Source organism: Oikopleura dioica, chromosome 1 (genome assembly GCF_907165135.1).
Source record: "Oikopleura dioica chromosome 1, OKI2018_I68_1.0, whole genome shotgun sequence".
In the NCBI taxonomy this organism is placed as follows: domain Eukaryota; kingdom Metazoa; phylum Chordata; class Appendicularia; order Copelata; family Oikopleuridae; genus Oikopleura; species Oikopleura dioica.
Window position 1 is genome coordinate 10,527,510 of NC_137291.1, and position 23,410 is coordinate 10,550,919.

The 23,410-nt window shown below is 43.1% G+C and overlaps 6 protein-coding genes and 1 long non-coding RNA gene across 8 annotated transcripts; 4 read left to right on the forward strand and 3 right to left on the reverse strand.

Moving 5' to 3' along the window:
* The first annotated feature begins 2 nt into the window (after nucleotides 1-2).
* On the forward strand, nucleotides 3-2,550 carry LOC145695627 (choline transporter-like protein 1). The gene is made up of 7 exons (XM_081772627.1): nucleotides 3-903; nucleotides 991-1,153; nucleotides 1,195-1,461; nucleotides 1,504-1,629; nucleotides 1,671-1,798; nucleotides 1,840-2,131; nucleotides 2,175-2,550. The coding sequence occupies exons 1-7, from the start codon at nucleotides 16-18 to the stop codon at nucleotides 2,312-2,314; spliced, it is 2,004 nt and encodes a 667-aa protein (XP_081628753.1). The 5' UTR covers nucleotides 3-15; the 3' UTR covers nucleotides 2,315-2,550.
* Nucleotides 2,551-4,159: 1,609 nt separating this feature from the next.
* On the reverse strand, nucleotides 4,160-5,564 carry LOC145711209 (uncharacterized). The gene is made up of 4 exons (XM_081788941.1): nucleotides 5,486-5,564; nucleotides 5,114-5,435; nucleotides 4,926-5,057; nucleotides 4,160-4,333 (listed from the first exon to the last, which is right to left on the reverse strand). Exons 1-4 carry the CDS (start codon nucleotides 5,511-5,513, stop codon nucleotides 4,189-4,191), a joined length of 627 nt encoding a protein of 208 aa, XP_081645067.1. The 5' UTR covers nucleotides 5,514-5,564; the 3' UTR covers nucleotides 4,160-4,188.
* A 1,597-nt stretch (nucleotides 5,565-7,161) lies between these two features.
* Nucleotides 7,162-10,924, forward strand: LOC145695829 (myosin-binding protein C, slow-type-like). The gene is made up of 4 exons (XM_081772861.1): nucleotides 7,162-7,301; nucleotides 7,440-7,816; nucleotides 7,894-8,259; nucleotides 8,307-10,924. The coding sequence occupies exons 1-4, from the start codon at nucleotides 7,295-7,297 to the stop codon at nucleotides 10,890-10,892; spliced, it is 3,336 nt and encodes a 1,111-aa protein (XP_081628987.1). The 5' UTR covers nucleotides 7,162-7,294; the 3' UTR covers nucleotides 10,893-10,924.
* A 2,293-nt stretch (nucleotides 10,925-13,217) lies between these two features.
* LOC145695881 (uncharacterized) lies at nucleotides 13,218-13,687 on the forward strand. The gene is made up of 2 exons (XR_014133780.1): nucleotides 13,218-13,453; nucleotides 13,495-13,687. It is a non-coding gene; the product is annotated as an uncharacterized LOC145695881 (long non-coding RNA).
* Nucleotides 13,688-13,694: 7 nt separating this feature from the next.
* On the reverse strand, nucleotides 13,695-23,355 carry LOC145695867 (diacylglycerol kinase theta-like). Of its 2 annotated transcripts, XM_081772905.1 has the most exons (12): nucleotides 23,213-23,355; nucleotides 23,025-23,169; nucleotides 18,541-18,696; nucleotides 17,500-17,714; nucleotides 17,167-17,453; nucleotides 15,802-15,982; nucleotides 15,653-15,728; nucleotides 15,398-15,590; nucleotides 14,850-15,156; nucleotides 14,422-14,762; nucleotides 13,985-14,121; nucleotides 13,695-13,942 (listed from the first exon to the last, which is right to left on the reverse strand). In XM_081772905.1, the coding sequence occupies exons 1-12, from the start codon at nucleotides 23,221-23,223 to the stop codon at nucleotides 13,871-13,873; spliced, it is 2,121 nt and encodes a 706-aa protein (XP_081629031.1). In that variant the 5' UTR covers nucleotides 23,224-23,355; the 3' UTR covers nucleotides 13,695-13,870. The 2 variants fall into 2 exon arrangements, with proteins under 2 accessions (XP_081629031.1, XP_081629032.1); XM_081772906.1 differs by lacking the exons at nucleotides 18,541-18,696; nucleotides 23,025-23,169; nucleotides 23,213-23,355 and having other exon boundaries at nucleotides 17,167-17,457; nucleotides 17,500-17,634.
* LOC145695877 (leucine-rich repeat-containing protein 59-like) lies at nucleotides 19,092-20,270 on the forward strand. The gene is made up of 4 exons (XM_081772919.1): nucleotides 19,092-19,295; nucleotides 19,403-19,722; nucleotides 19,763-19,913; nucleotides 19,962-20,270. The coding sequence occupies exons 1-4, from the start codon at nucleotides 19,221-19,223 to the stop codon at nucleotides 20,202-20,204; spliced, it is 789 nt and encodes a 262-aa protein (XP_081629045.1). The 5' UTR covers nucleotides 19,092-19,220; the 3' UTR covers nucleotides 20,205-20,270.
* Nucleotides 20,658-22,412, reverse strand: LOC145695870 (dihydrolipoyl dehydrogenase, mitochondrial-like). Its single transcript, XM_081772913.1, has 5 exons — nucleotides 21,554-22,412; nucleotides 21,399-21,511; nucleotides 21,252-21,360; nucleotides 20,864-21,207; nucleotides 20,658-20,820 (listed from the first exon to the last, which is right to left on the reverse strand). The coding sequence occupies exons 1-5, from the start codon at nucleotides 22,404-22,406 to the stop codon at nucleotides 20,776-20,778; spliced, it is 1,464 nt and encodes a 487-aa protein (XP_081629039.1). The 5' UTR covers nucleotides 22,407-22,412; the 3' UTR covers nucleotides 20,658-20,775.
* Nucleotides 23,356-23,410: the final 55 nt, after the last annotated feature.

The following is a 23,410-nucleotide window of genomic DNA, read 5'->3' on the forward strand; positions in this document are numbered from 1 at the left end:
CCTTTAGAAGTCAAAATGGGATGTTGTTGGGGTGGTAATAAAGACACGCTGCAAAAATGGGATGTAAAACAGAAGAAATCATGCACCGACATCATTTGTCTGGTGATTTTCATTCTATACGTCGGAGCTATGGCCTGCATCACGGCGTTTTCCATCTCTACTGGCGGTGCCGATAGAGTTATATACGGAAGTGACTCGTATGGAAACATCTGCGGCCAGAACAACACTGGAAAAGGCGTAGGAACTCACCAGTATCATGGTCTCGACATGACTTACAAACCTTACGTCTTCTTCTTTGATTTCGTAGCTGAATCAGCCGAACTGGTCTCCAGCGACTTACCAAATACGTACTCCCTCGAAGCCTGCGTCCACGAATGCCCTGATGGACAATACAAAGGCGACACACACACTCCAATGGACTACCTCGTCCAAGAATACCAAGAAGGAAACAACCTCTGTTTCAAAAACTACGATCTCGAGCAAAAAAACTTCGACGCCAAAGCTGAGCTCCGAAAAGCTCCAACTGGCAAAAATTCTGTCTGCCCCGCTCTACCGATCAAGGATCACACGGTCTTCATGAACCGCTGCATCCCAAAGAGCCTTGGCGAAACCGCGTCCACCGTGGCCGAGTTCTTCAACAACATTCCAACCGTAGAAAAAATTGCTATTGATTTGTATTCTGCTAGATACACCCTTCTCTACACTTCTTTGATTTCTATCGCGCTTTCTTGTATTTCTGTTCTCTTGCTTCGCTACTTGGCTTCTGTTCTCGTTTGGGTGGTTATTGGCGGGCTTTCGTTCGCTTCACTCGTTGCTACTGCCCTCTTGTGGTACTCGTATGCGATTAGTCAGGGAGCGGTTGAAAACGAATTCGAGCAATTGGATCAAGTTGTCAATCCTCTCAGGGAAGGCTTTTGATTCTAAAGGTATCTGTCTGACAGATTATCTGTGAAGAATCTTCACTGAAGATAGCAATTCTAAAGCCAGATAAGTAATCACAAAGACATCCTTTACTTTGCAATTGGTGTCAGTATCTTCTCCGTTTTGATGATTTTATTCTGTCTTGTTGCGATCAAGCGAGCAAAACTCGCCGCAGCTCTCTTTGCCGAAGCTGGAAAGACAGTTTCAAAGATTCCATGGATTCTCATGCAAGGTTTGTATTCACGGGAAAGAATAATTCTGACGTCTCAATAGGTTTTTGGATGTACATCGCGCTGATCTCCCTCTGGTCCCTTTGGTCCTTTTCTCTTGCCTTCCTTGCCTCATCGGGCGAACAATCTGTCGATCCATCAACTGGCTACGTCACAACTAACAACAACAAAGACCTCTGGTGGGCCTATTTGATTCAAATCTTCGGCGTTATTTGGCTCACTGAAGTAGTCTTTGCTTGCCATCAATTTGTCCTGTCTTCTGCCGTCGCTTCATATTATTTTACTCGAGATAAGAAACGATTCGAGCGAGGTTAGGCGCTACTTTCTCTTAAAAACTCATGGGTTTCATTAGAATCTCCATTGTTGACGGCGGTTCTCCAGTTAGTAACTTACCATTTGGGCTCAATCTGCTTCGGTGCTCTTCTTGTTGCCTTATTGAGAATTCCACAAGCCATTTGCTCGTACATCTACCACAAAGGTTTTTTTACATTCTTGACGTCATTTTTAACTCTTTTACAGCGAAACAAACGAACAACAAAGTTGCACAGATTCTTTCCAAAGCCTGCATTTGCTGCCTTTTCTGTTTCGAGAAAATCCTGCGCTTTTTCAACGCCACTAGTTATGCCATGATCGCCATAACAGGACAGGTAAGATCAAGTTTGATGAACACAAGCATTTCATTTCTTAGAATTACTGTTCTTCTGCCTGTATGGGCGCGGCAACAATCGCCTCTAATGCCTTCCGAGTTGGGGCTATCGCTGTCGTTGGCGGACTGACGCTTTTCCTTGGAAAAGTGCTGATCGCCGTCCTCTCCGCCATTATCGCCGGAGTTCTTATTCAAAATATACCCGATCATCCAGAGATTAATTCAATCGCTGTTCCAGCTATTGCCGCTGCGATTGTTGGATACATCATCGCCGCTGGTTTCTATGCCACTTTCTCGACCGCCGTCGATACGCTTCTACTCTGCTTCTGTGAAGGTAGACTACGACATTCTATTCTCTATTCTTAATTTGCTCTTAGATGTACGCGTTAACGACGGAACGGAAGTTAAGCCTTATTTCATGAACAAATCGTTGATGATTTTCGTCCAATACGCCGACGCCCAAGTTTCCCACAAAGGATCCTCGTACGAAGAATCCGAGCCCCTACGAACCATGTGATCTTACCAAAAAACGAACCAATGCTAGAATTTACCTCCGCTACTGACCTAATCTTAACTTCCAACTCTTCTATATTTTACAATTCAATCAATTATTTTTCAGTTTACGTAAAATTCTCTTTTACGAACATTTTCATTTCTTTTCCTTGCAAATACTTCCTTGCTCTTACTACGAACCCCTTTTTTGTAATTTCTGCCAAGATATCTTTTCCATTTAAAATACATGTGCACTTATCACACTAATATAAATGATAATTATTTTTCTGTGGTATTAATAATTATCATAGTCAATGTTTTTTGCAGGTTACTTTTATAATGAATTTCATCTTGAATTTTGACGAATGAGTAATGACAGTTTCAAATTTAATGAAAGTCAATGTCCTCTGAGAGGACTCCTCTCTGTTGATTGAGAATGAAATCAACAAGGACGTACTTATGTTCTCAGCTCAAGCTTATTCTATCAAGAAATTTTGCAGAACTTATCTCCCACGGATTAATTTTAAGTTGCAAGAGTTGTTTGTCTTGTGTTTTGCAGTCGCTTCTTGCTATTTTACTAGAGATAAGGAGCGATTTGAACAGGGTAAGCGCCCTCTTATTCCGATATGTTCGATAAGGGGATTTCCTCGAAGAGCGTCTTTTCTCGAGTGGTCTCCGTTTGCCCAAGTCGCCGTTTGCCCAAGTCGCCGTCTGCCCAAGATCGCCGTTTGCCCAACTTGGGCAGACGGAGACTTGGGCAAACGGCGATCAAATTGAAAATATAATCATAATTCAATTTAAAGAGATTAATTCAAGGTTTCAGAAATTTATGAGCGCAAAGGAGACTTTTATTTCAGTTTATAATTACTAAAATCGGAAAAATTTCTCATCTTGAATTATGAAATCAAAACCAGCAGGATAGGATAGATTTTTAGTGGTAAGTAAAATCGCTAGTTTTACTTCCGAGGCCTACAGATTGAGGAAACGATGGATGCGCCGAGTCCTCACAAGCGCTAATCCCCAACTTGGCTGAGTTAATGGTCACATATTGATGTTTCTTGTGATTCATTATCGGTTCGTTCTATTTTTGGAGTTATTTCTGATTGAAACTTAGGTAAAACAATCATTGTGAGTAGTGAGAAAAAGAGAAAAAGGGGAAAACTGATGAAACTCTTCCCAAAACCTCCTCCAAGCGAAGAGGAGTACTTAGGCTTGATTTAAAAACATCAAATGTACAATCTTATGACAACCGAATAAGTTATTCGGAATAACGATCCAGTCTCAGTAAACCGGAGCCTTTTTTCTTCTTGATAAACTCTTCCGCGAATAGTATTTTAGGACTTTGATTGAGAATTTAGCGACTCTTATAATTAGACCATCCATTACGAAGGCTCTTCGTTATCAATGTAAACGATGTCATTTCGGAAAGCTTCCGTAGAGTCCACGATACTGTATTTTTCATTTCGTCTCTTATTTATGTGTTTATTCTCAAGAATTTATTCGAAAATCGGATATAACTATTGAAAAACAATATAAGAAAATTGTGGTGGTCTTGTCAAGAATCCACGGTTAATAACCGTTCAAAAGACATAACTGGACAACCTTTGTTTTCACCTGAAAGTCTCTGCAAATCAGACCGCAATCAGCAGACTCAGTGATGATAATGAAATTGTCGCCTTACTTCTATCATTTTATGATCGATCAATTTAATAAAATTCACATCGCCGTTTGCCTAAGATCTCCGTCTGCCCAAGTTGGGCAAACGGCGACTTGGGCAGACGGCGACTTGGGCAAACGGCGACTTGGGCAAACGGAGACCACTCTCTTTTCTCATCACTCTGCAGAAATTTGCCGATGTTCTTGCTCTCACGATTTTTTATTTAATAAAAAGACACAGTTTTAATCAGAAATATTGATAAGAACATCATCATCTTCTGACGTTTCTTTCTTATGATTGTTCATATGAACATGAAGAGTCCGAGCTTGGCAGAATCCTTTACCGCAGATCTTGCATTTGAACGGCTTTTCGGCCGCGTGAATGTATCTGAAGTAATTTTTGTTATAAGGGAACGAAGGCTATTTGCTAAGGATAAGAAGAGCGCGTTTGCTTTTGAAATTTCAGAAGTCACTTTCGCGTTCGATTTTATGTTATCGTTGACGTTTGCTCGTCGGTGGGAAAGTATTGCTAAGCTTCTCGCCTCAGGCACTGTTAGTTCAGCTTGGGCACGCGCTTCCTTGAGAGACAGGGCGGCACCAAGAGGATTAAAACTTCACAAACGCTTTCACAACGATTTCAAAATGGCTCAAACTGGCTGTCACGAAAAAGTGTTAAAATTTATTGCTGTCAACCGATGTTCTCAGCTTTGTTAGCTTGGAGATTGTGTTATTCAGCAGGTTGATGGGAATAAAGCCAGAAGCTGCGGAAATTTCCTACTCATTACACACTAATCATGGGCAATTTTTACTTGGGAACAGTTCGCCCTATTCAAACATTACTCTATTTTGCTACCGGATGCAGTTAAAATCGTTTAAAAAGAAATTAAAGAACATAAAGCTCTTCTACTGAATGCAAATCAGACCTCGGTATCCTGTAGGATTTAATAGATATCCTGGACACTCCCAAAAACCAAACTTACTTGTGATCTCGAAGATGGTCTTGTCTTCTAAAAGCTTTCTGACAAATATCGCACTTGAAAGGCCTTTCGTCTGTATGAGTTCGTTCGTGGATCATCAAATTATAACTCTTTGTAAATTTTCGTTTGCAAAATCTAATCAATAGTTATTTTCTGTTGAAAATTTCTGTGTGAAAATCAAATAGACTTACCTACAAATATGTTGCTTCTTTGGCCTCGTTTTCCTCTTGACTACTGTCTTATCGACTGTGGCGGACTCGGCAAGTTTGTGAAAGTCGAATTTCTTTCCCTCTGAAGATTCGGGTATTTTCGGGATCACTGAAGACATAGAAGAGAACGGAGGGACTCCCATTCCTTGAAGATTAATAAGGGGAAAAGATGGATGGATCTGACTGCTCATTTGTTGAAGTTGTGAAGCTTGGTGGATAAGATTCTGTTGGTGTTGAAGAAATTGAAGATGGTTGAGGTAGACATTGAGGGGACTTTGTATCTGTTGTTGCATAAAATTGGGTTCTAAATAAAGACAACGACTATATTTAGACTTTTCACAACTTGTTTAATACCTGTCACTGGGAAAGAATAACAGCTCATCTCTGTAGTCAATTCGATTTGTAGTTTCAGTAGACTGGCAGGTGCAGATGCTTCGCCAGAACAAGTTCAAACACTCCCAATGGTCAAACAATCGCTCTGGAGCACCAGAACTCGTTGCTCCATAGTATGGAGTCCAAACGCTTGATAATGGAAGATTAAAATCACCAGAAATAAAGTATTTCGGAAAATATTTACCTAAATAAACTGTCCTATTTATCGGTAGCGACTACTTTCCAAGAATTTCTTCGGAAAAAAGAACTCTTTCGCCAGGCTATGTAGGTACTTTAAAGCCTATGCAGTCAATATTTTATTGACATAAATTTACTATCAATAAACCATAATTATCTGTTGACAAGGCTCTGACTTCAGAAGGCCCGTAAATTTACCATGGAGTTGAGCTCTAAGGGGAGATTAGAGAATCTGAGCGACCCTGGGCCAGGGTCCCTGGCCCTGAGAGTCGCTCGATGTGCAGCGCGCGCAATTTCGCGGCAAGAGCACCTAGTATTTTCTTTATTCTGGATATATGCTCAACAGAAGAAAGACGCTTACACGAACAAATATCGTCGGAGACAAATTATTTTTCTTGTAGATATTTCTAAATGTTCCAGGTTACCTGGAAAAGAATTCAAAATTTCAAGATCACCGTCATTGTCCTATTTAGCGAGTCTCAGCTGTAGCGTAAATCCGAGTTGGCTTAACCTTAGCCCGCCAAGCTACACCACAACTCGAGAACCGGCCACTTATTTGCTCACTGGGCTGGACGTTGAAAGTTTTTTTGAAAATTGAGGAAACGTTGAGACGGCTTTATCGATTATCTATCGATGATGGACTTTTCAGCCTTTTTCTGACAGACCTTAGCGTCGGTAGACCCTTATTTTTGCAAAAAGTCCCTACACCATATATGGTGTCGAGCTACAATTGTTGCTACACCATATATGGTGTTTTTGGCGGGTACCCCAGCTTTTTCCCAGCGATTTTGCCGAAATTTTACCCCGGTTAGCTTCTCTGATCCTCAATTTATGAACTTCTCTGAGAGAATTTTCGATTAAATGAACTTTGGTATGATGATTGGAGCACTATTATTGAACAAAAAAATTATTTTTCAGCAAAGATTTTTAAAAAAATCATGATAAACCAAATATGGTGCAGAGCTTTAATAGAGGATGCACCATATATGGTGTTCTTGGCGGGTACCCCAGAAAATCCACTTTTGGCGGGCTAAGGTTAAACCATTTGGCACAGTAAATACTTGCGAGAAAAAAATTCCAACTCTAGCGGTAGCGTTTGGAGCACTCGGATGAGCTCTCGAGCGCGGAGAGGAAGTCCGCGGCGCTTTCATCTCGGCGGCGCACGCATCTGAAATAGGAAGGAAAACAGCACTCTGGTAATTTATCGTTACTTCCGTTCTCACCGGAAAAAACTCTGTCATCATATGAATAAACTTTACCACTGTAAATAAAATCATTTCAACATACTTTTCGATCACATTCCAAATTGGAATTGGATTGAATCTATCCACCATAAATGCGTTAAAACTGTCATAGACACGCAAACATCACTCTTAGCTGGTTATTTATATTGTATCTTGCAAGAACAGCTGCAACAGTAACCTTTTTGAACAAGCTCATCCTGTAAATTTATTGCGTGAAATCAACACATTGGCCAGGTCAATGGCCATATAAAGTATTTTTCATTACTCAGTAGCTTATCCACAGCTTATCACCACTGATTATTCCACAGAGAGCGGCCTAGAATCAGTTCTAGCTATCAAAGCAGAGAGCATGGCTGGTGAGTTTACTGCCTCTTTTATTTTTTAAATATTTCCGAGCGAGATTTTTATGTAGCTCGGTAGATGGACATTCTTCATAGTACAGTTGATATAATTTTGTTTTAATCTTGATACACCGATTCACGGAAATTATTAAGACGAACAACCTGCCGCCGCCCCCGCCGAAGAGGTGCCCGCTGAGGCTGCCCCAGCCGAAGAGGCCGCCCCCGCCGAAGAAGCCGCCCCCGCTGAGGAAGAGCAAAAGATCGACCCTGAGTACCCCAAGCCCGATCCCTTTACTGCTTCCGCTGCTGATGTCTCTGCTCCTGAAGCTGGCTCTGCTGTTGCCTACGTCAACGTAGCTGGTGGTATCCCTGATGCCGCTACTTCTGTTGTTGCTGACGGCTTCGAAGTCACTGGTGCTGCTCCTACTTTTACTTTGACGAAAAAGAACATTGGATTTGGCGATGCCACCAAGTTTTCTTACACTGCTACCTGTGGCGAAGAATCTGATAACGGAAGCTTCAGCATCAAGGTAACACATTATCACGTGATAAAAAGGTCAACGATACACTTTTATCACTTTTTAGTTTTCGTTCAACTATTCTCTAGGTCGGCCCAGCTGCTGCCTACGAATACGAAGGCAAGTACCCTAAGGGAGTTGCCGCCGAAGATGCTGAATTCCGAGCCGCTCTCCGAAAAGTCCAGAAATTCTCTATCGGCAAGAAGGTTTCTGATGCTAAAGAAGATATTTGGGCTCTTCTCAAGTCCGCTAATCCTCGTGAATACGATAGAATCGCATTCAACTGGGGCATCAATGATTTGCGAAAGCTTTTGAAAACTCTTGCTAACGCTAAGAAAAACAACAAGAAGTCTACTTCTTTCCCAACTAAGCTTGACGATACTCAATGCAGCAATATCGGTGACAAGATCACTCTCGCCGTCGTTACCGCTAATGAGGCCATGAATGTCAAGTGGGTATGTAAAATTGAATTCATTAGAATGGGTTTATTTCAATCATTTAGAGCTTCAATGGCAAGGATGTCGGCAAGCTCGCCCGACCTCTCGCCAAGGGCTGCAACAAGCAGCTCATTATCGACTCTGTCGGTCTCGAACACCACGGTCAGTGGGCCGCTACTGTTGGTGAGGACAAGACCTGCTGTGAAGTTTTCGTCCGAAAACCAGCTGTCACTCTCACCTCTGGATTCTCTGATGTCCAGGCTTCTGCCGGTGAGGAGGTCACTTTTACCGCCACTATGTCCGCTGATGATGGTCGATACAAACTTCTTAAGGACGGTATCGAGTTCGGTACTACCGACAAGATTTCTGTTACCCAGGAGGGTACCAAGATCACTGCTGTCGTCCACAAGATCACCTCCGAAGATTCTGGCTTCTACCAGATCAAGGTCAACGGTGGCTCTTCTTTCGCTGAACTCATCGTCTCTGGTGCCGCTGAGGCTCCCAAACCATTGTACCAGATGAGCGTTTCTGGTGATGTTACTGTTGCTTGCGATCTTGCCGATGAAAAGGCCGCTGGCAAATGGTTCAAAGGAGGCAAGGCTGTCGCTGAATCTGATCGAGTTGTCATCGAGGCTGATGGAGTTTCCCGAAAGCTCAATATCTCTGCCTTCGCTGCGATTGACGTTGGTACATACGAGTTCAGAACCGAGGGTGCTGCCAAGCCAGCGACATCTTTCTCTGTGACTGCCAACGGTCTTTCTACTTCCCTTGGGCTCCCACAGGTTGCTCTTTCCGCTGGCGATCTTGGCCTTACCACTCGAGGCACTGCTTCCTTTACCGTTGCTGCCGCTGAGAAGGTCGCTCTTACCTCTGAGGGCAAAGAAGTCTCTTTCGACGGTGGACGTATGAAGTTTGTCGAATCCCCGACCGCGATGATCATTGAGAACGCCTGGGCTACTGACTCTGGCAAATACGACTTCGGCGACAAATCTATCAACGTCGCTGTCTTCGATGTCCCCACTCAGCCTGGTAAACCCGTCATCTCCGACCTCACCGATGAGACCTGCCGAGTTGACTGGACCCCACCTAAGTCCAACGGTGGCTCGAACATTACCTCCTACACCGTTCAGCGAAAGCGAAAGGGAGAGACTACTTGGGTCTCAGTTGGCTCTGCTACTCTCCACAACTACCTCGCCCGACGACTTGTCGATGGGCAGTCCTACCAGGTCCGAGTTATCGCTAACTCCGCTATCGGCGCTGGCGAGCCCTCTGATGTCTCTGAACCATTCACTCCTCTTGCTCCTTCAGGACCAGTTACTTCTCTTCGAGCTGGCAAGCAGACTGATACTGCTATCGAACTCAAGTGGAACATTCCTGAAGAAATCGGTGCTGCTGGTATTGACGGATATGCCATCCAACTTCAGATCCTCCCAGGTGGTCTTCGAGATGCTGACCCCGCTGCCGCTACTGAGGAAGGCTGGAAGGAAGCTGTTGCTGGCTATGTTGACGCCACTGAGAGCTCTGTCAACCTTGTTCGACTGACTACTGGCAAGAACTACATGTTCCGAATGACCGCCAAGAACCAGGCCGGTTCCTCTTCTTGGGCTACTCTTGGTCCCGTCTGTTGCGCTGCTAGCGTCGAGGACCCCAAGATCCTTCTCCCACGAAACCTTAAGAAGACCCTCAAGATCAACGTCAATGATAAAGTCCACGTCAACGTTCCCTTCCAGGGAGCTCCCAAGCCAAAGGTTACCTGGACCAAGCTCGTCGAGGTCTGGCCCGAACCCATTCCAGCTGCTGAAGAAGGTGGTGAGCCCACTCAACCTCCAGCTGAGATCAAGGAAGAACCACTTGATAGCGCATTCACCGTCCGAACTACTAATGACTCCTCTGTAATCTTTGTCCGAAACGCTTCTCGGGCTGAGACTGGCACCTACAAGATCACTGTCGAGGTACAGGATCTCTCTGCTTCCGCTACAATCGATATTGCCGTCGTCGATGTTCCATCTAAGCCAAGAAAGCTCCAGATTGTTGAAACCATCGGCACCTCTGTTCAGCTCCAGTGGGAAGCCCCCAAAGACAACGGAAATCTCGATATTCTCGGATACTCTGTTGATAAACGAGACAAGCGATCTGGCCCAGACAGTGAATGGTATGTTGTCTATGACAAAGTTCGACACTGCAACGCTAATATTGACGAACTCATCGTTGGAAACGACTACCAGTTCCGAGTTCGAGCCATCAATGAAGTTGGCGCTGGAGAAGGCACTGCTACCAAAGAGTTCGCTACTATTGCCAAGGAAACAACTACCTACACTAAGCCCGCTTACCCAGAGATGAACTTCGACATCACCCCCGAGTTCACTACTCCTCTCAACAACAGAAAGATCATGCTTGGCTATTCTGGTACTATCACCTGTGCTTTGAAGGCCAACCCCAGACCAAAGATCCGATGGTTCAAGAATAAGATGGAGATCATCGACAACCCCAAGTACAAAATGAGCTGGGGACAGGGTATCATTCAGCTTGAAATCCGACGCGCTCGACTTGGCGATGCTGGAACCTACACCGTTCAAGCTGAAAACGATCTCGGAACCGTTACTCAATCCTGTGAAGTTGCTGTCCGAGAGGCCCAGAACTTCAGTTTCTAAATAAATTTCTAGTGATATACAAACGACTCTGTACAGTTTTCATGCTTTATAAACATATAAATTGCACAATCTTATAAACTTTGACATTTCATTGCGAAATTAATGAGATGCAAAAAAAATTCAGCCGCATTAGGTGGCCAGCTTATGCAAAGGCCCCTCATTAGCCTCAATAAGTCCTCGTGCTAATTTAATTTATTCAGTTTTGACATAAGTAGAATTTACTGTTACTCAGAACTCATATAAAAGGCATATTTGACGAAATAAGCAGTTTTCATATCAGTTTATAAAAATGAGAGAATGGGCTCTAATTTTTATCAGCGGAATTTCATGTCAGTTCACGACTGTAGCTTTTTTTGACGAGTTCACGACAATCGATACACCTGATCTGACAACAACAACTAATGCGCCAACAACTACTACAACAGGAACAACAACTAGCGTCCCAACGACTACTATAACTACTACAACAGGAACAACAACTCGCACCTTCGGGGGCACAGAAGTAGCGTTTACAACTGCCGCTTTTTTTGACGAGTTCACGACGATCGACACACCTGATCTGACAACTATTGAGCCAGCAACTCCTTCAACAGGAACAACAACTAGCGTCCCAACAACTACTATCCCTACTACAACAGAAACAACAACTCGCACCTTTCAAGGCACAGAAGTAGCGTTTACCACTGCCGCTGTTTTTGACGAGTTCACGACAATCGACACACCTGATCTGACAACAACTATTGAGCCAACAACTACTACAACAGGAACAACAACTCGCACCTTCGGAGGCACAGAAGTAGCGTTTACCACTGCCGCTGTTTTTGACGAATTTACAACAATGGACAATCTTGATACAACAACAACACTAGCAACAACTACTTCTACTGGCCTTGGATCCACTGTTGGCTTCACTACTGATGTTGTTCCCGATGATGAGTTTACAACATCTGGCGGCTTAGGAGGCGCGCCTGGAACAACTGAAATGATTTACACAACAATGCTCCCAACAACTACAACAACACAAATCACAACAACTACTACAGAGCTTCTCACGACGACAACATCTTCGGCGTCAACTATCGCAACTGATACGACTTCAACAACCTTTCCTGAGTTTGACACTGACACAACAACTGCGGTAAATGGAGATGCAGGTGCTACTGGAATCGATCAATATGCACCAGGAGCAAATGCAGGAGAGCAAGTTTCGATGATGCCATACGGAGATGATGATCAAGCAGTTGCTGGCGCTTATGGCGATCCACATTTCATGGTCCGATCAGAGCACGGAGAGCCGATCTGTTTCGATTACAACCCTCTTCTTGCTTCTAATAATATGCTTCTGCTTACTGATCCACGAACATCCCTTACTGTTCTTGCAAAACCAGAAGAGCGAGGCGATACTGGACGACTCTTCATGAGTGAATTGACCATCATGACACCAAATGCCGTTACTTTGACAATCAACTCTGCTGGTATTTTCCTCGACGGAGAAATCGTTTCAGAAGTCGGGGCAAAGAGTGGAATCCATGTCACATCCGATTTGACTTTCAGAACAACCTGGGCGAAAGACGGTAATCACGAGCATACAAACGTCGAAATCGAAGACGGTCCAATTTTCTTGATCAAAGGAAATCTCAAGAAGGAATCGCTTTCCTTTGCGATTATGGATGCTTCTGGAATCTCAAGAAAAGCAAAGGGAATTATCGGAGGTTTTATTGCGGACGATTCGTACATTATCCACAAGTCTAACGATACACCCACTCTTGGAGTTGTTCAAGCTGGGTAAGATCGATCGATTTGATTTCCGTTGAAATAGAAAATATTCTAGCAAAAACTATGCATCCACTGAGTTGAAGCACTACCATCGCGAAGAAAAATGCTGGGTCATCGATGAAGAAGACGCCCTTCGAATGATCAGCAAAGTTTGATTGCCTTTTTTTCATGTTGTTTTCTATGTTCTTTTTTACGAAATAAATTGAATAATCAAAAGTGATGACTCTGCTGTTTATCCTTGAAGATTCTAAGATCCGAAGGTCGACCTTGACCTGGCTGGTTTCGTAAAAACAGACAAATGCCAGTCTAAACTGGGTCTTTCACAATTATGTTTTCGAAATTTCCGACAGAGCATTCATTTCGTATTTTATGCTTTTGGCCGTTACATAATTTCATTGCTTCGTCTTGGGTGCGTATTTGAGCTCCCCTAAATGGCCTCCATATAAGGTCGTGTGTTTTCATGTTCTGGTGTTTGCCCAACTCGCGTGATCTGGTGAAGGTTATGCAAGTAAATAGTGAAATTGCAGACATAAATAGCGCCGCGTTTTTCTCCGACTTCTCAATACAGACTTTATCTACGAGTCGAATCGCCGTTATAAAAACTACCGCGTTGGCAAACCAAACGCCATTTTCCAAAATATTTTTTGTTGCAGAGAGCCTGAAAGCAAAATTAAAACTACAACATGCAGAAGTCTTTGAAGAAAGTTTTAAGCGCTGTCCAGGCTAGACCAGTTGCCCATTCTACCATCCGCCGATCGCCAATTCCATCTGGAATCAAAATCCAGGTAATAAACCGCTACTTTGACATTTCTAATGATTTTTCTAGCAAATGTTCCGCGCAATGTCCACTCAAATGACTCCAGGAAAACTCACCGACTTCCAAGGAGAAGAGTTCGACGAGGAAGCCTTCCATCTTTCCGAGGAATAAGCCCGAAGACAACAAAAGACGCACAACCTGCTTGCCAGAAGCATCATTTATTTTTACATGCCATCAAGCAATAAAATTCATCCTTGATAGAGTTATTTGAATGCTGGAATTGTTTTATTTTAGAATTAATAGCAGTTTCTGTTCAGGAAGATTTTGTGTATAATTTTGAATTGTTGGTTATTGAAAAGGTAAAACGCAGGAAGCAGAATCAAGAGAAGAAAATAGAACAGTTTGAAAGAAAAAAATGTACAGTAAAGAAATATATACAAATAAATTAACGCCTTCTGGCTTTTTTCAAAAGTCGAGCTTGTATTCCACCCGGGGATATAACGATTTGCGACGATTTCTTTTAAAAATAAATAAGTGGAAAAACAAAGCATTCTCAAACCTGTTCCCAAGGCTCGCCATCAACTTGAACAGGAATATTCGACAGAAGTTGAATTCTAAAATGCGTCCCTTGAGCTATTCTGATGCCACTTCGGACAGCACTGCTAATCGCGGCGAGATGGGAAAAGCCAGTGATTCCTAGAGAGGGTAGTAACAGTCAGCTATTGAGTTCAAATAACTCGTGAGGGGCGCGTGTTTTCTAAGGCGTGGTGGCGTGGAATCAAATGCAAAAATCAAAATGCAAACGCATGCAAGAAAAACGCGAATATGGTTCGATATGATACTGATCAAATATCAGTGATTTCCGATTGCTTGAGTTGATATTCAAAATAAGCTACTTCTAGTAGGAGACTTCCCATGTTATTAATTCGAATCTATAATCTATGATGAGAATCTTAGATCAGTGTTTTTCTCCAAAGAAGCGCTATTTCTTTTTACCTATGCATTCTAATACTCCATCGGAAATATTCTGCGGAATCCACTTGCCCTCCTGCGATCCAGACGAGTGCGGCACCTTCCAGACATCATTGCCACTCCCCCAGGAGGGAATGTTTGTAAAGATCAGTCCCTGTATTTCTGGAAGCGAAATTTCCTCGCCATCGCATGTGAGGGTGATTACGTTGTTTATGTGCTTTGACGGACCGTTGAATTTTTGCAAGCCAGCTTTGCAGTAGTTCAACTTGTTGAAGAAACGAGAGTTGAATTTGGACGGGTTTTGCAGGCGATTCCGGTGAAAGGAAAGGGCGATTTCTGCGTCTAGGCCAATACCAAAATAGTTGCTGAAAACAAAACTTGTAAAAATATCTTCTTGACGTCAAAGAATGCCACTGAATGGCGTTCTTCGTAGATTTAATTTCTCGAATTACCTCATTGTAACCATTTTGACACCCCTCTGAATACAACTTTCACAGTGCGCCTCCGGCACTTCTGCATTTTCGATATCATAAGTTCTGATCGAATCACCAGTAGCTTGCGAGACTCCATCCCCAGCAAACGAGACTTGAACATCGACCTCGGCTTGGAAAGTCATTTGCCGCTCGAGTTTCATCTTCTCGTTGCGCTTGTAGATCTCCATTTCAGAATTATCAGTAGTTTGAGAGTCGCTATCGTCGGTTTCCGACGAGCGGCCTAGTTGGGCAAGATCAGCAGCGATGGTTGGATCAGTAAATCGTCCTTCGAAACGTTTTTAATTGTGATTTCGGGGAACAAGCCGAAATATAAAAATTTAACGTGATTCACAATTAAATTTCATATTTCATTCAAAGATCGCTTTTCGAGCAATAATAAGTTCAGTATTTTGTTGAAAATACTCAAGCTCAACCAGGTAAAGGAAAAATATAAGCCCACTATATTTTTGATACCTTTTTGCTTGGCTAAAATAATTTTTATACCACGAAAATATTCCACTACTAACCTTCACACTTATCGCAACGTTTATACGAGTCGATGAGAATATTCCATCTGTCCAAGAAGCATTTTTCTGCGTTTTGAATACATTGAAGAATAGGAACGAGGTCATTTCCCGTGTAGCCTTTTCCCCAGCCCATAACTCGGGAAAGGTCGTTTCCAGTTCCCAGCGGTAGAACTGCTATTGCTGGCTGACTGCACTAGAATCCAATGATACAATCGTGACAAAGACGAAACGTCATCAAAAAAGGGGTGTACTTACAGTCAAATATTTATGCAGGTCCTCCACACCTTGAAGAACCCAGCCAAGCGTCCCATCGCCGCCGCAAACAATTATCCTGAATAAAGAATAGATGACCCAATCGGAAGTGACGTTTCGTTGCAACTCCCATGTTCTTGTTTATTATTTACCTAAACTTGGCTACGTTTCGGAAGGTAAACAAGCCCGGAAACGGACCAGCTTCGTGGAGCTCAAAGACTTGGTATCTGGAGAAGTAGTATTTCAATTCTTCAGCAACTTTCTTTCCCTGCCCACCGCCAGACTTGGGATTAACGAAGAATAGCACGGGCTCCCGGTCAACCATTGTTTGGCCTACAATTCTTTCGTCAAAAAAATTCGAGAGGGCGTTAATGTTATGACCCGTTTTTCAAGTTCAGCGGGTAATTAAATCAGGGCTGCCCAATCGGATCGGAATCCGATCGGAAATCCGATCCGATCGGAATCGGATCGGTAATCGGTCGGATCGGATGAGGAGATTTTAGTCATGTCCGATCGGGAAAATCGGTTCCGATCGGTAAAATCGGATCGGAATTTCCGATCGGAAAATTCGGATCCCCGTCGGATCGAACCACTAAAAAGCTACCAAAAATGGCGCCAGGGACTAAATTCACATAGGCCAAGGACTTAATTCACATAGGCCAGGGACTTTATTCACATAGGCTTTTTTGAAGACTTATTTTTCATCATTCTGCTCCAAATTGGTGGAGGTGTGAGTCGAGATATTTCAATTCTCTCTTTTGCACCAAGTTGGTGAGGGTCTGTAGTGTGTTAGATAAGCTTTTGGTGTCAACACCATAACTGGCGGTGGAGTAATCAGCTGCTCAAAAATACACTAAAACCATAGGAAAAAATCTTGATGACGTCATTAATCCACCACCAACACTGGTGTTTGCGCCAAACATGTCAAGAATGTTTGATATTGATGTAAGGAATACCCCTTAGTGATGAAATTGCAGATCTATAGACTGTAAGCACGTTTCAATTTTATTATGTCCCCCACGACCAGTCGGAAATTCCGGATTCATGACGTCATTGCTCCACCACCAGTGATGTTGAAGGCACCAAAAGCTTATTTCACACTACAGACCTTTCTCTACATGACACAAATGAGAGAACTAAAAATTTTTGAATTTAAGGTAGTCAAAAGTGCTCCACCATTTTGCAGCAGTATAAAAAAAAACCTGTTTCTACTGTCGCCATGAACACTATTGAAAAAACTGCCACTTTTTGAAAATTGAAAATCTTCCTTGATTTTTCCGATCGGAAAAGTTTCCGATCGGACATGTTTTTCCGATCGGAATTGGAAAATCCGATCGGAATCGGTAATCGGATCGGAAATCGGTCGGATCGGATGAGGTTCGGATCGGATCGGATCGGAATCGGATCGCCGAGACCAAGATTTCCTGTCCGATTGGGCAGCCCTGATTAAATATCGTCATCGAGCTGTGACGTTAGTTCAAATTTAACCGAGCTATTTAAAATTCAACTAAACTTACAATAGATACTCGGTAGAATTTCAAGCCTCAAGTGCGGCAGCTCTTCTTGGAACAATCTGAAGCTCAAGAACGCCGCTTTCTTGCTCCAGAACGAAAGAAAAGCTGTCCCATGCTGCGTGAAAACAGGCCCAAGATGGCCATGCTGAACTTCTTCTCCCTCATCTACGCCGCTGTCGTCCAAGTTGAACATGTAGTTCTTCAAGTAGTTACTGTACCAGGCTTTTGGTCGACACTTCTCCATGCCAGAAATGCAAATGATGCAAACGGGGCTGTCTTGATCGCGCCGGCTAACTGCAAAATTGGAATTTTTGAAAAAACGCTGGGAAAACTAACCGAATCGCTGATTTTCGCCAGCCGCCCCTCGTGTTATTCGTCATTTTGTCTGGGTCTTCGTTCTCCGGAGCGAAGCTCAGAGCGCATCTTTCCGAATCCACTTGAGGTGCATTGATCGAGCTAGCAGGGAGCTTCATATCATCCAGATCTCTTCTGATAATTTCTCTTGCCTTCTGGATCCGAGCCGAGGCAGAATGGTCCATGCGTTGGACCACCTTAATTTTTTTCGTTTTACTCTTTGCCAGTATTTTCTTTTGGAGGCCTTTGAAGCACATGCTTGCATTTGCACTGGCCATGTGTCCACTTCTCAATTATGGCTCTCTTTCTCTTTCGAGTGAGGGGGATATTATATTGTTTCTTTTAGGTGGTTATAAAATCATTGGGCCTCTGGTGACGTCGGAGTATACTATTCACTACGCGCCACCAGAGATGCTCGGGGCGTCAAAGCGCCACGACAGATCATGCAACTCCAAAGGCGCATACAAGCATAAATGCTTGATTATTCAGAAAAGGACGCAATTGAATGCCCTTGGACTGTCAGAAATGTTCGAAAAGGCGATGTTGGAAGACAAATGACATCAAAAGACTTTTAATTCTTTCTGACGATCCCGAGCTAAGTAAAAATCTTTTCTGTAAAATAAGAAGATGCCTTGGATATACTGATAATGATTGCATAAGAACCCCGGAAATCTACGACCTTCTCTAGCCAAGGCGTGAGAAATGTCAGAAAATCTTTTAGGCTTTGACAGATAACACAGTCTTTAACATAAGTTATGTTACATAACCTTTCGCTAGAAATTCCAAGCATCTTATCATTTTTACAAGGTACAGCTAAGAATAAGGGAAACTACATCACTTCTTCATCACATCATCACTTTCTTGTTCAGAGAAAGTTAATCACCAACTAATGATGATTGAACATCTCTTTTAAACACACTCATTTTGATTGAATTGAATCATGCAACTTTACAGTGAATGGCCGGTCAAAAGAAACAGGGTTTACAAAAGTGATTCGGATGCCTCTTTTTTATCTGGGCTTACCTCATTATGTTCTCTATCGCTTTCTAGTGGCGTGGAAATACTCCTCGGTAGCATAGGCGATCCTATCAGTGGTCCCCTCTTGGCGAGTGCCGCGAAAAAGAGCACATCTAGCGTCGACGAAATCACGAACTCGACTGCGGCCCAAATGATCTGAAACTTACTTCTAAATCTCTCATCTTCTTCCTATCTCTATGAATGATTAAACAGATAAAGTTGTACACGTCACTAATTGTTCCATACGACAGTTTAATCATATTTAAACAGAGCTCAGGTAACTCAAGTTTGAAGGTCACTTTAAGGGTGGCCACGTATGCTTTTCTTTTTATAATCATTCGATTTTAAGGAAACCCGAAGCGATAATTTCATGCGAAAGTAACTAAAAAAGGCGGATAATAGTCGTAAAATTATTGTTCTGTGAAAGATTCCTGATTCAACGCTCAACTCTATCAATGAATATTAATAGGATTCAGAATACAGTATTCTGAATACTTAAATGTAGTCATTTGTGATGATTACAACTGTAATCATTGTACCGTTTGATTTGAGCTTTAGAGAAATCGTGGCGGGTGCTATTTTCAAAGTTGGCGCGTAAATTTCAAATCGGGCCAATAATTTTCTGTGCCAACAAGGCAGGCGAGGAAAAACTATCGTCGGTCGAGAATTGTTATCTGAGAAATTCAATGGCGCATAAAAGCAAGTACTACAAGGAGCTGAACGATGGAGTTCTGGATCTGTCGATGCAAAATTTAAAGACGGTTAGTTGATTGAAAGGTGATGAGAAATAGGGATTACAAGTGGTTTTTCTGTCAATAACATGGCCCTTTAGCAAATTAATTAACTCAAATTCTGATCCATTTTTTAGTTCCCTCTTGCCGACCTTCTCCCTCTCGCGGACCGAATTAAGCGCCTGGATCTCTCGCGAAATAATCTCATTGACCTGCCTCCTGAAATTGCCACTTTCAAAAACCTCACGGAGCTGGATCTTTCTGGTAATGCCCTGTCAATACTGCCGAATGAGATCTCAAAATGCTCGAAAATCAGCAAGCTGATCTTGGAAGGAAATGCTTTGACAAACCTGCCGGAAGATTTCGTTGAACTAAAGAGGCTCTTTCATTTGGATCTACGAGGCAATCCTCTATCGCCGCATCTTCAAAATGCCGCTGGAGACTGCCAAAGTAAAAGGTACAAAAGATCTGAGATCGTTTACTGATAGATTTTTTAGAGAATGCGAAGTCGCTGCGGGAAGAGTCATGAAATTCCAAGCTGTTTATCAACAAAAATGTCAAAAAACACGAAAAGAAGCAGAAGCGAAGAAAAGAAAGGAACAAAACAGGGCCAAACGAGCGGCTAAGGAGGCGAAGCTTGCTGAAAAGGTAAAAATCAATCGAAAATCCCGGTTCTTGATAAGAAAAATTATTTAGGAAAAGCGAAGAAAGGCTTGGGAACAAGAACAGCTCAGAAAAAAGCTCGAATCCGATATTTTCGGAAGTAACGAAGGAGAGTTGAAAGATGGAGAGGAAAATACAGAGGAAGAAGAAGAAGCGTCAATTGAAATGGATATTGAAGAAAACAAGAGCTCTACTTATTCGATGAAGATGTTTATTTTCGCGATTTTGGCCGCTATCTTGGCAGTCTATTTCGAACTTGTGCAGATAAAATATTAGCTGATGTGCAATTTCTAGGGTTTTTCTTTGGACAGATAATAAATAACGAAAAATAGATTTATTCGTCAATTTCATGCAGGTCGGTTTCCCATTCCATCTCTTCTAGGTTGTTCATTCGCAGGTAAATTTTCTTCGCCAGCATTTTCTTTGATGAGCCAGTCAGTGGGACCTTCTTAATTTTGTATTTGTCGAGCAACGCGTTGAAATCGGCATTTGAGAGCTTTTCTATTTCGTCTTTTGAGAAATTTTCTTTTTCGATTTTTTCAATTTCGGTTTTTCGTTGATTCTTCGGCTCTTTTTGAAGCTCCATCAGCTTCTTTTTGTAGTATTTTCTTGTAAAATCGGAAATGGGAGCGCATTTGAAACCGGCTTCCTTGCAGGCTGCTCGCAAGTCCGAATCGGTCATGTTTTCAATTTCACAATTCGACATGCTGGAAAAGACACTTTTGAAGGTTTTATGAGAACTTTATTGTTATTCAGGGATGTTGCTATTTGAACAGACATACATGGAGTTGTTTCTTTGAACTTGACTTTCAGATTAACTTTGAATAAATTAATTTTGGTAAGGAGCTTAGAAGTTGATTGGCTTTCCAAAAGCGGCGGAACCGGCAGCTTCCTAAACAAAGGGGTCGAAAAAAGCAAACGATAATTTCCTTTACCTTGAATGCTTCGGACATAGTTGGATGAGCGTGGCAAACTCGGGCAACATCCTCAGCAGTAGCGCCATATTCCATCGCCAGGACACCTTCAGCAATCATCTCACCAGCAATGGGCCCGATAATGTGAACACCGAGGATCTTGTCGGTGGCGCTGTCGGAGAGAATTTTGACAAAACCTTCGGAGTCGTTGACAGTCTTTGCGCGGGAGTTGGCCATAAAGGGGAAGCTTCCGATCTTGTAGGAGACGCCTTCGGCCTTGAGGTCTTCTTCAGTCTTGCCAACCCAGGCGACTTCGGGGTGGGTGTAGATAACAGAGGGAATGCAGTTGTAGTCGATGTGGACATCTTTAATTAAGCAATAACGTTTGAAAACAGGTTCTATTGTTTACCTTTGCCAGCAAGATGCTCGACGCAGATAATACCTTCATCTTCAGCCTTGTGGGCCAACATAGCACCTCGGATGCAATCACCGATTGAGTAAACAGATGGGCAAGAGGTCTTAAAATAATTTAACCCGGTAACACATCATATCTTACCTGGAAGTTGTCATCAACTGGGATCTGTCCCTGCTTGTTGACTTCGATACCAACGGTTTCCAAGCCAAGGCCTTCGGTGTAAGGTCGTCGGCCGACGCAAACAAGAATGACATCTTAAAAATCATGAGTACTCTTATCGATTGTTTTCATCATACCAGCATCGATGGTTTCAGTCTTGCCACCCTTGGCAGACTCAAGCTGGACCTTGTAGCTACCGTCAGCCTGCTTCTCAGCTCCGGTGACCTTGGTGTTGAGCTTGAATTTCATGCCCTGCTTCTGGAGGGATCGCTGGAAGTTCTTGGAGACTTCACCGTCGATTCCGACACCACCGATAGACCCGAGAAACTCAACAGCAGTGACCTTGGATCCGAATCGGCTCCAGACAGAACCAAGTTCAAGACCAATGACACCACCGCCAATAACGACCATTCGCTCGGGGACCTTGGAGAGAGAGAGAGCTCCGGTGGAAGATACAATGGTTTCTTCGTCGATCTTGATTCCACCGCCGGGGAATGGAGTGACATCAGAGCCAGTAGCGAGGAGGGTGTACTTGGTGTTGATGGTATCGGTAGAGCCATCAGCGCGAGAAGCAGTGACCTTGTTTGGTCCCTCGAGCTTGCCGTGACCAGTAACATGGGTGACACCATTCTTCTTGAAGAGATGAGCAATACCGCCGGTAAGGGCCTTGACGGAGCCATCCTTGGCCTTCATAACCTGCTCGAGGTTGAGCTTGACGCCGCTGACCTCGATACCTCGGGATTTGAAGTCCTTGTGGGCCATGTGGTAGAAGTGCGAGTTTTGCAAGAGCGATTTCGAGGGGATGCAGCCAACGTTCAAGCAGGTGCCACCGAGAGTATCGCCCTTCTCGACGCAGACGGTTTTGAAGCCGAGCTGTGCGGCCTTGATGGCAGCAACGTAGCCACCAGGACCACCGCCGATGACGGTCAAATCGGCGTCATAGGTGGCCAGTCGAGTGCTAAGTCGAGAAAGGGCGGCTTTTCGCAGCATTCTATAAATAAAGGATGAGAGCTCTTGTTGATATAAAATTGAAAACGTGCAGGATAAAAATTATGTTTCAACTTATGATAATTTGATGCTTGGTAGAACATTTCTCTCGAATTCGTGAGAAAAGAAAGATTACATAACCTTATCGAGCACGATTTCAAATGGGCGGCTCAGCGCCTGAGTCACAACTTTACTCTGTTTATAATTCAATAAAAAGCGTTGTCAGTCTTTGATTTTGAAAGTATTTTTTTCTTGAAAGTGAATAAATGAGAGGACGCTTTAGCTGCTGCGCATTTGTGCGAGAACGCGTTTGAAAAAGGTGGATTGCTCGAAGATTTCTTCGTTGCCGGAAATGTTGGGATCGTAGATTCTGTTCTTGAAGAAGTTTGGCTCTGAAAAAATGATATGAAATAATTGAAGATATAAAAGACTCACCTATCCAAACACAAGTATTCGCATGACCATTATCAACTAACGAAGCACTCAAGTCGACGTTTTTAAAAAGCAAACAAATGCCACCGGGAAAGGGAAACTTCGAGCAGGTTCTTCCCCATCTGTCAAAGTAATTCTTCGGTGGTTCCATAATCTCGGATCCTGCGAAGAGCGATTTAACGGAAGAACCAACATCGAAATCGGCGCTTTCTGCGGGGATGTTAATAAAAATGTTGGCTTCTTTGCTCTTGTGGAAGTTGTAGCTTTCGACGGCAACTGTGGTGACGCCTGTTTCTTCATTGAACCAAAGGCCGCGCAAGGGTTGTCTCGCGATCTAAAACAACAAATAGCCACTCTAGAATGACAGGGAGTCTTACTTGATTACCATATGAAAAGCTGAACATCAATCCAGAATACAAAATCGCGTTAATCGCGCCAAACCAGATGCTCAACGTTGGGAAAATGATTAAATTTGACATGCAAAGCATTCCAACAATCCCTGTTACTCCCACAGATCTTCTTGAAAACGATGTTTGTAATGTAGTCGTGAAAGCTTGGATTTGAGCATTATGTCG

Excerpts from the sequence above, each read along its gene's own strand:
- LOC145695627 (XM_081772627.1), top strand. The coding sequence starts at position 16 with ATGGGATGTTGTTGGGGTGGTAATAAAGACACGCTGCAAAAATGGGAT. Across the intron at positions 1,154-1,194 it reads TCCATGGATTCTCATGCAAG|GTTTTTGGATGTACATCGCG; the intron begins GTTTGTATTCAC and ends ACGTCTCAATAG. Across the intron at positions 1,630-1,670 it reads CTCGTACATCTACCACAAAG|CGAAACAAACGAACAACAAA; the intron begins GTTTTTTTACAT and ends ACTCTTTTACAG.
- LOC145711209 (XM_081788941.1), bottom strand. The coding sequence starts at position 5,513 with ATGAGCTGTTATTCTTTCCCAGTGACAG. Across the intron at positions 5,436-5,485 it reads TTATTCTTTCCCAGTGACAG|AACCCAATTTTATGCAACAA; the intron begins GTATTAAACAAG and ends GTCTTTATTTAG. Across the intron at positions 4,334-4,925 it reads GACCATCTTCGAGATCACAA|ATACATTCACGCGGCCGAAA; the intron begins GTAAGTTTGGTT and ends AAATTACTTCAG.
- LOC145695829 (XM_081772861.1), top strand. Across the intron at positions 7,817-7,893 it reads ACGGAAGCTTCAGCATCAAG|GTCGGCCCAGCTGCTGCCTA; the intron begins GTAACACATTAT and ends ACTATTCTCTAG. Across the intron at positions 8,260-8,306 it reads AGGCCATGAATGTCAAGTGG|AGCTTCAATGGCAAGGATGT; the intron begins GTATGTAAAATT and ends TCAATCATTTAG.
- LOC145695877 (XM_081772919.1), top strand. The coding sequence starts at position 19,221 with ATGGCGCATAAAAGCAAGTACTACAAGGAGCTGAACGATGGAGTTCTG. Across the intron at positions 19,296-19,402 it reads CGATGCAAAATTTAAAGACG|TTCCCTCTTGCCGACCTTCT; the intron begins GTTAGTTGATTG and ends TCCATTTTTTAG. Across the intron at positions 19,723-19,762 it reads GGAGACTGCCAAAGTAAAAG|AGAATGCGAAGTCGCTGCGG; the intron begins GTACAAAAGATC and ends TAGATTTTTTAG.
- LOC145695870 (XM_081772913.1), bottom strand. The coding sequence starts at position 22,406 with ATGCTGCGAAAAGCCGCCCTTTCTCGACTTAGCACTCGACTGGCCACC. Across the intron at positions 21,361-21,398 it reads CAGTTGATGACAACTTCCAG|ACCTCTTGCCCATCTGTTTA; the intron begins GTAAGATATGAT and ends AATTATTTTAAG. Across the intron at positions 20,821-20,863 it reads CTATGTCCGAAGCATTCAAG|GAAGCTGCCGGTTCCGCCGC; the intron begins GTAAAGGAAATT and ends CCCTTTGTTTAG.
- LOC145695867 (XM_081772905.1), bottom strand. Across the intron at positions 14,763-14,849 it reads GTCAAAATGGTTACAATGAG|CAACTATTTTGGTATTGGCC; the intron begins GTAATTCGAGAA and ends TTTTGTTTTCAG. Across the intron at positions 14,122-14,421 it reads TGGAGTATTAGAATGCATAG|GAATCACTGGCTTTTCCCAT; the intron begins GTAAAAAGAAAT and ends TACCCTCTCTAG.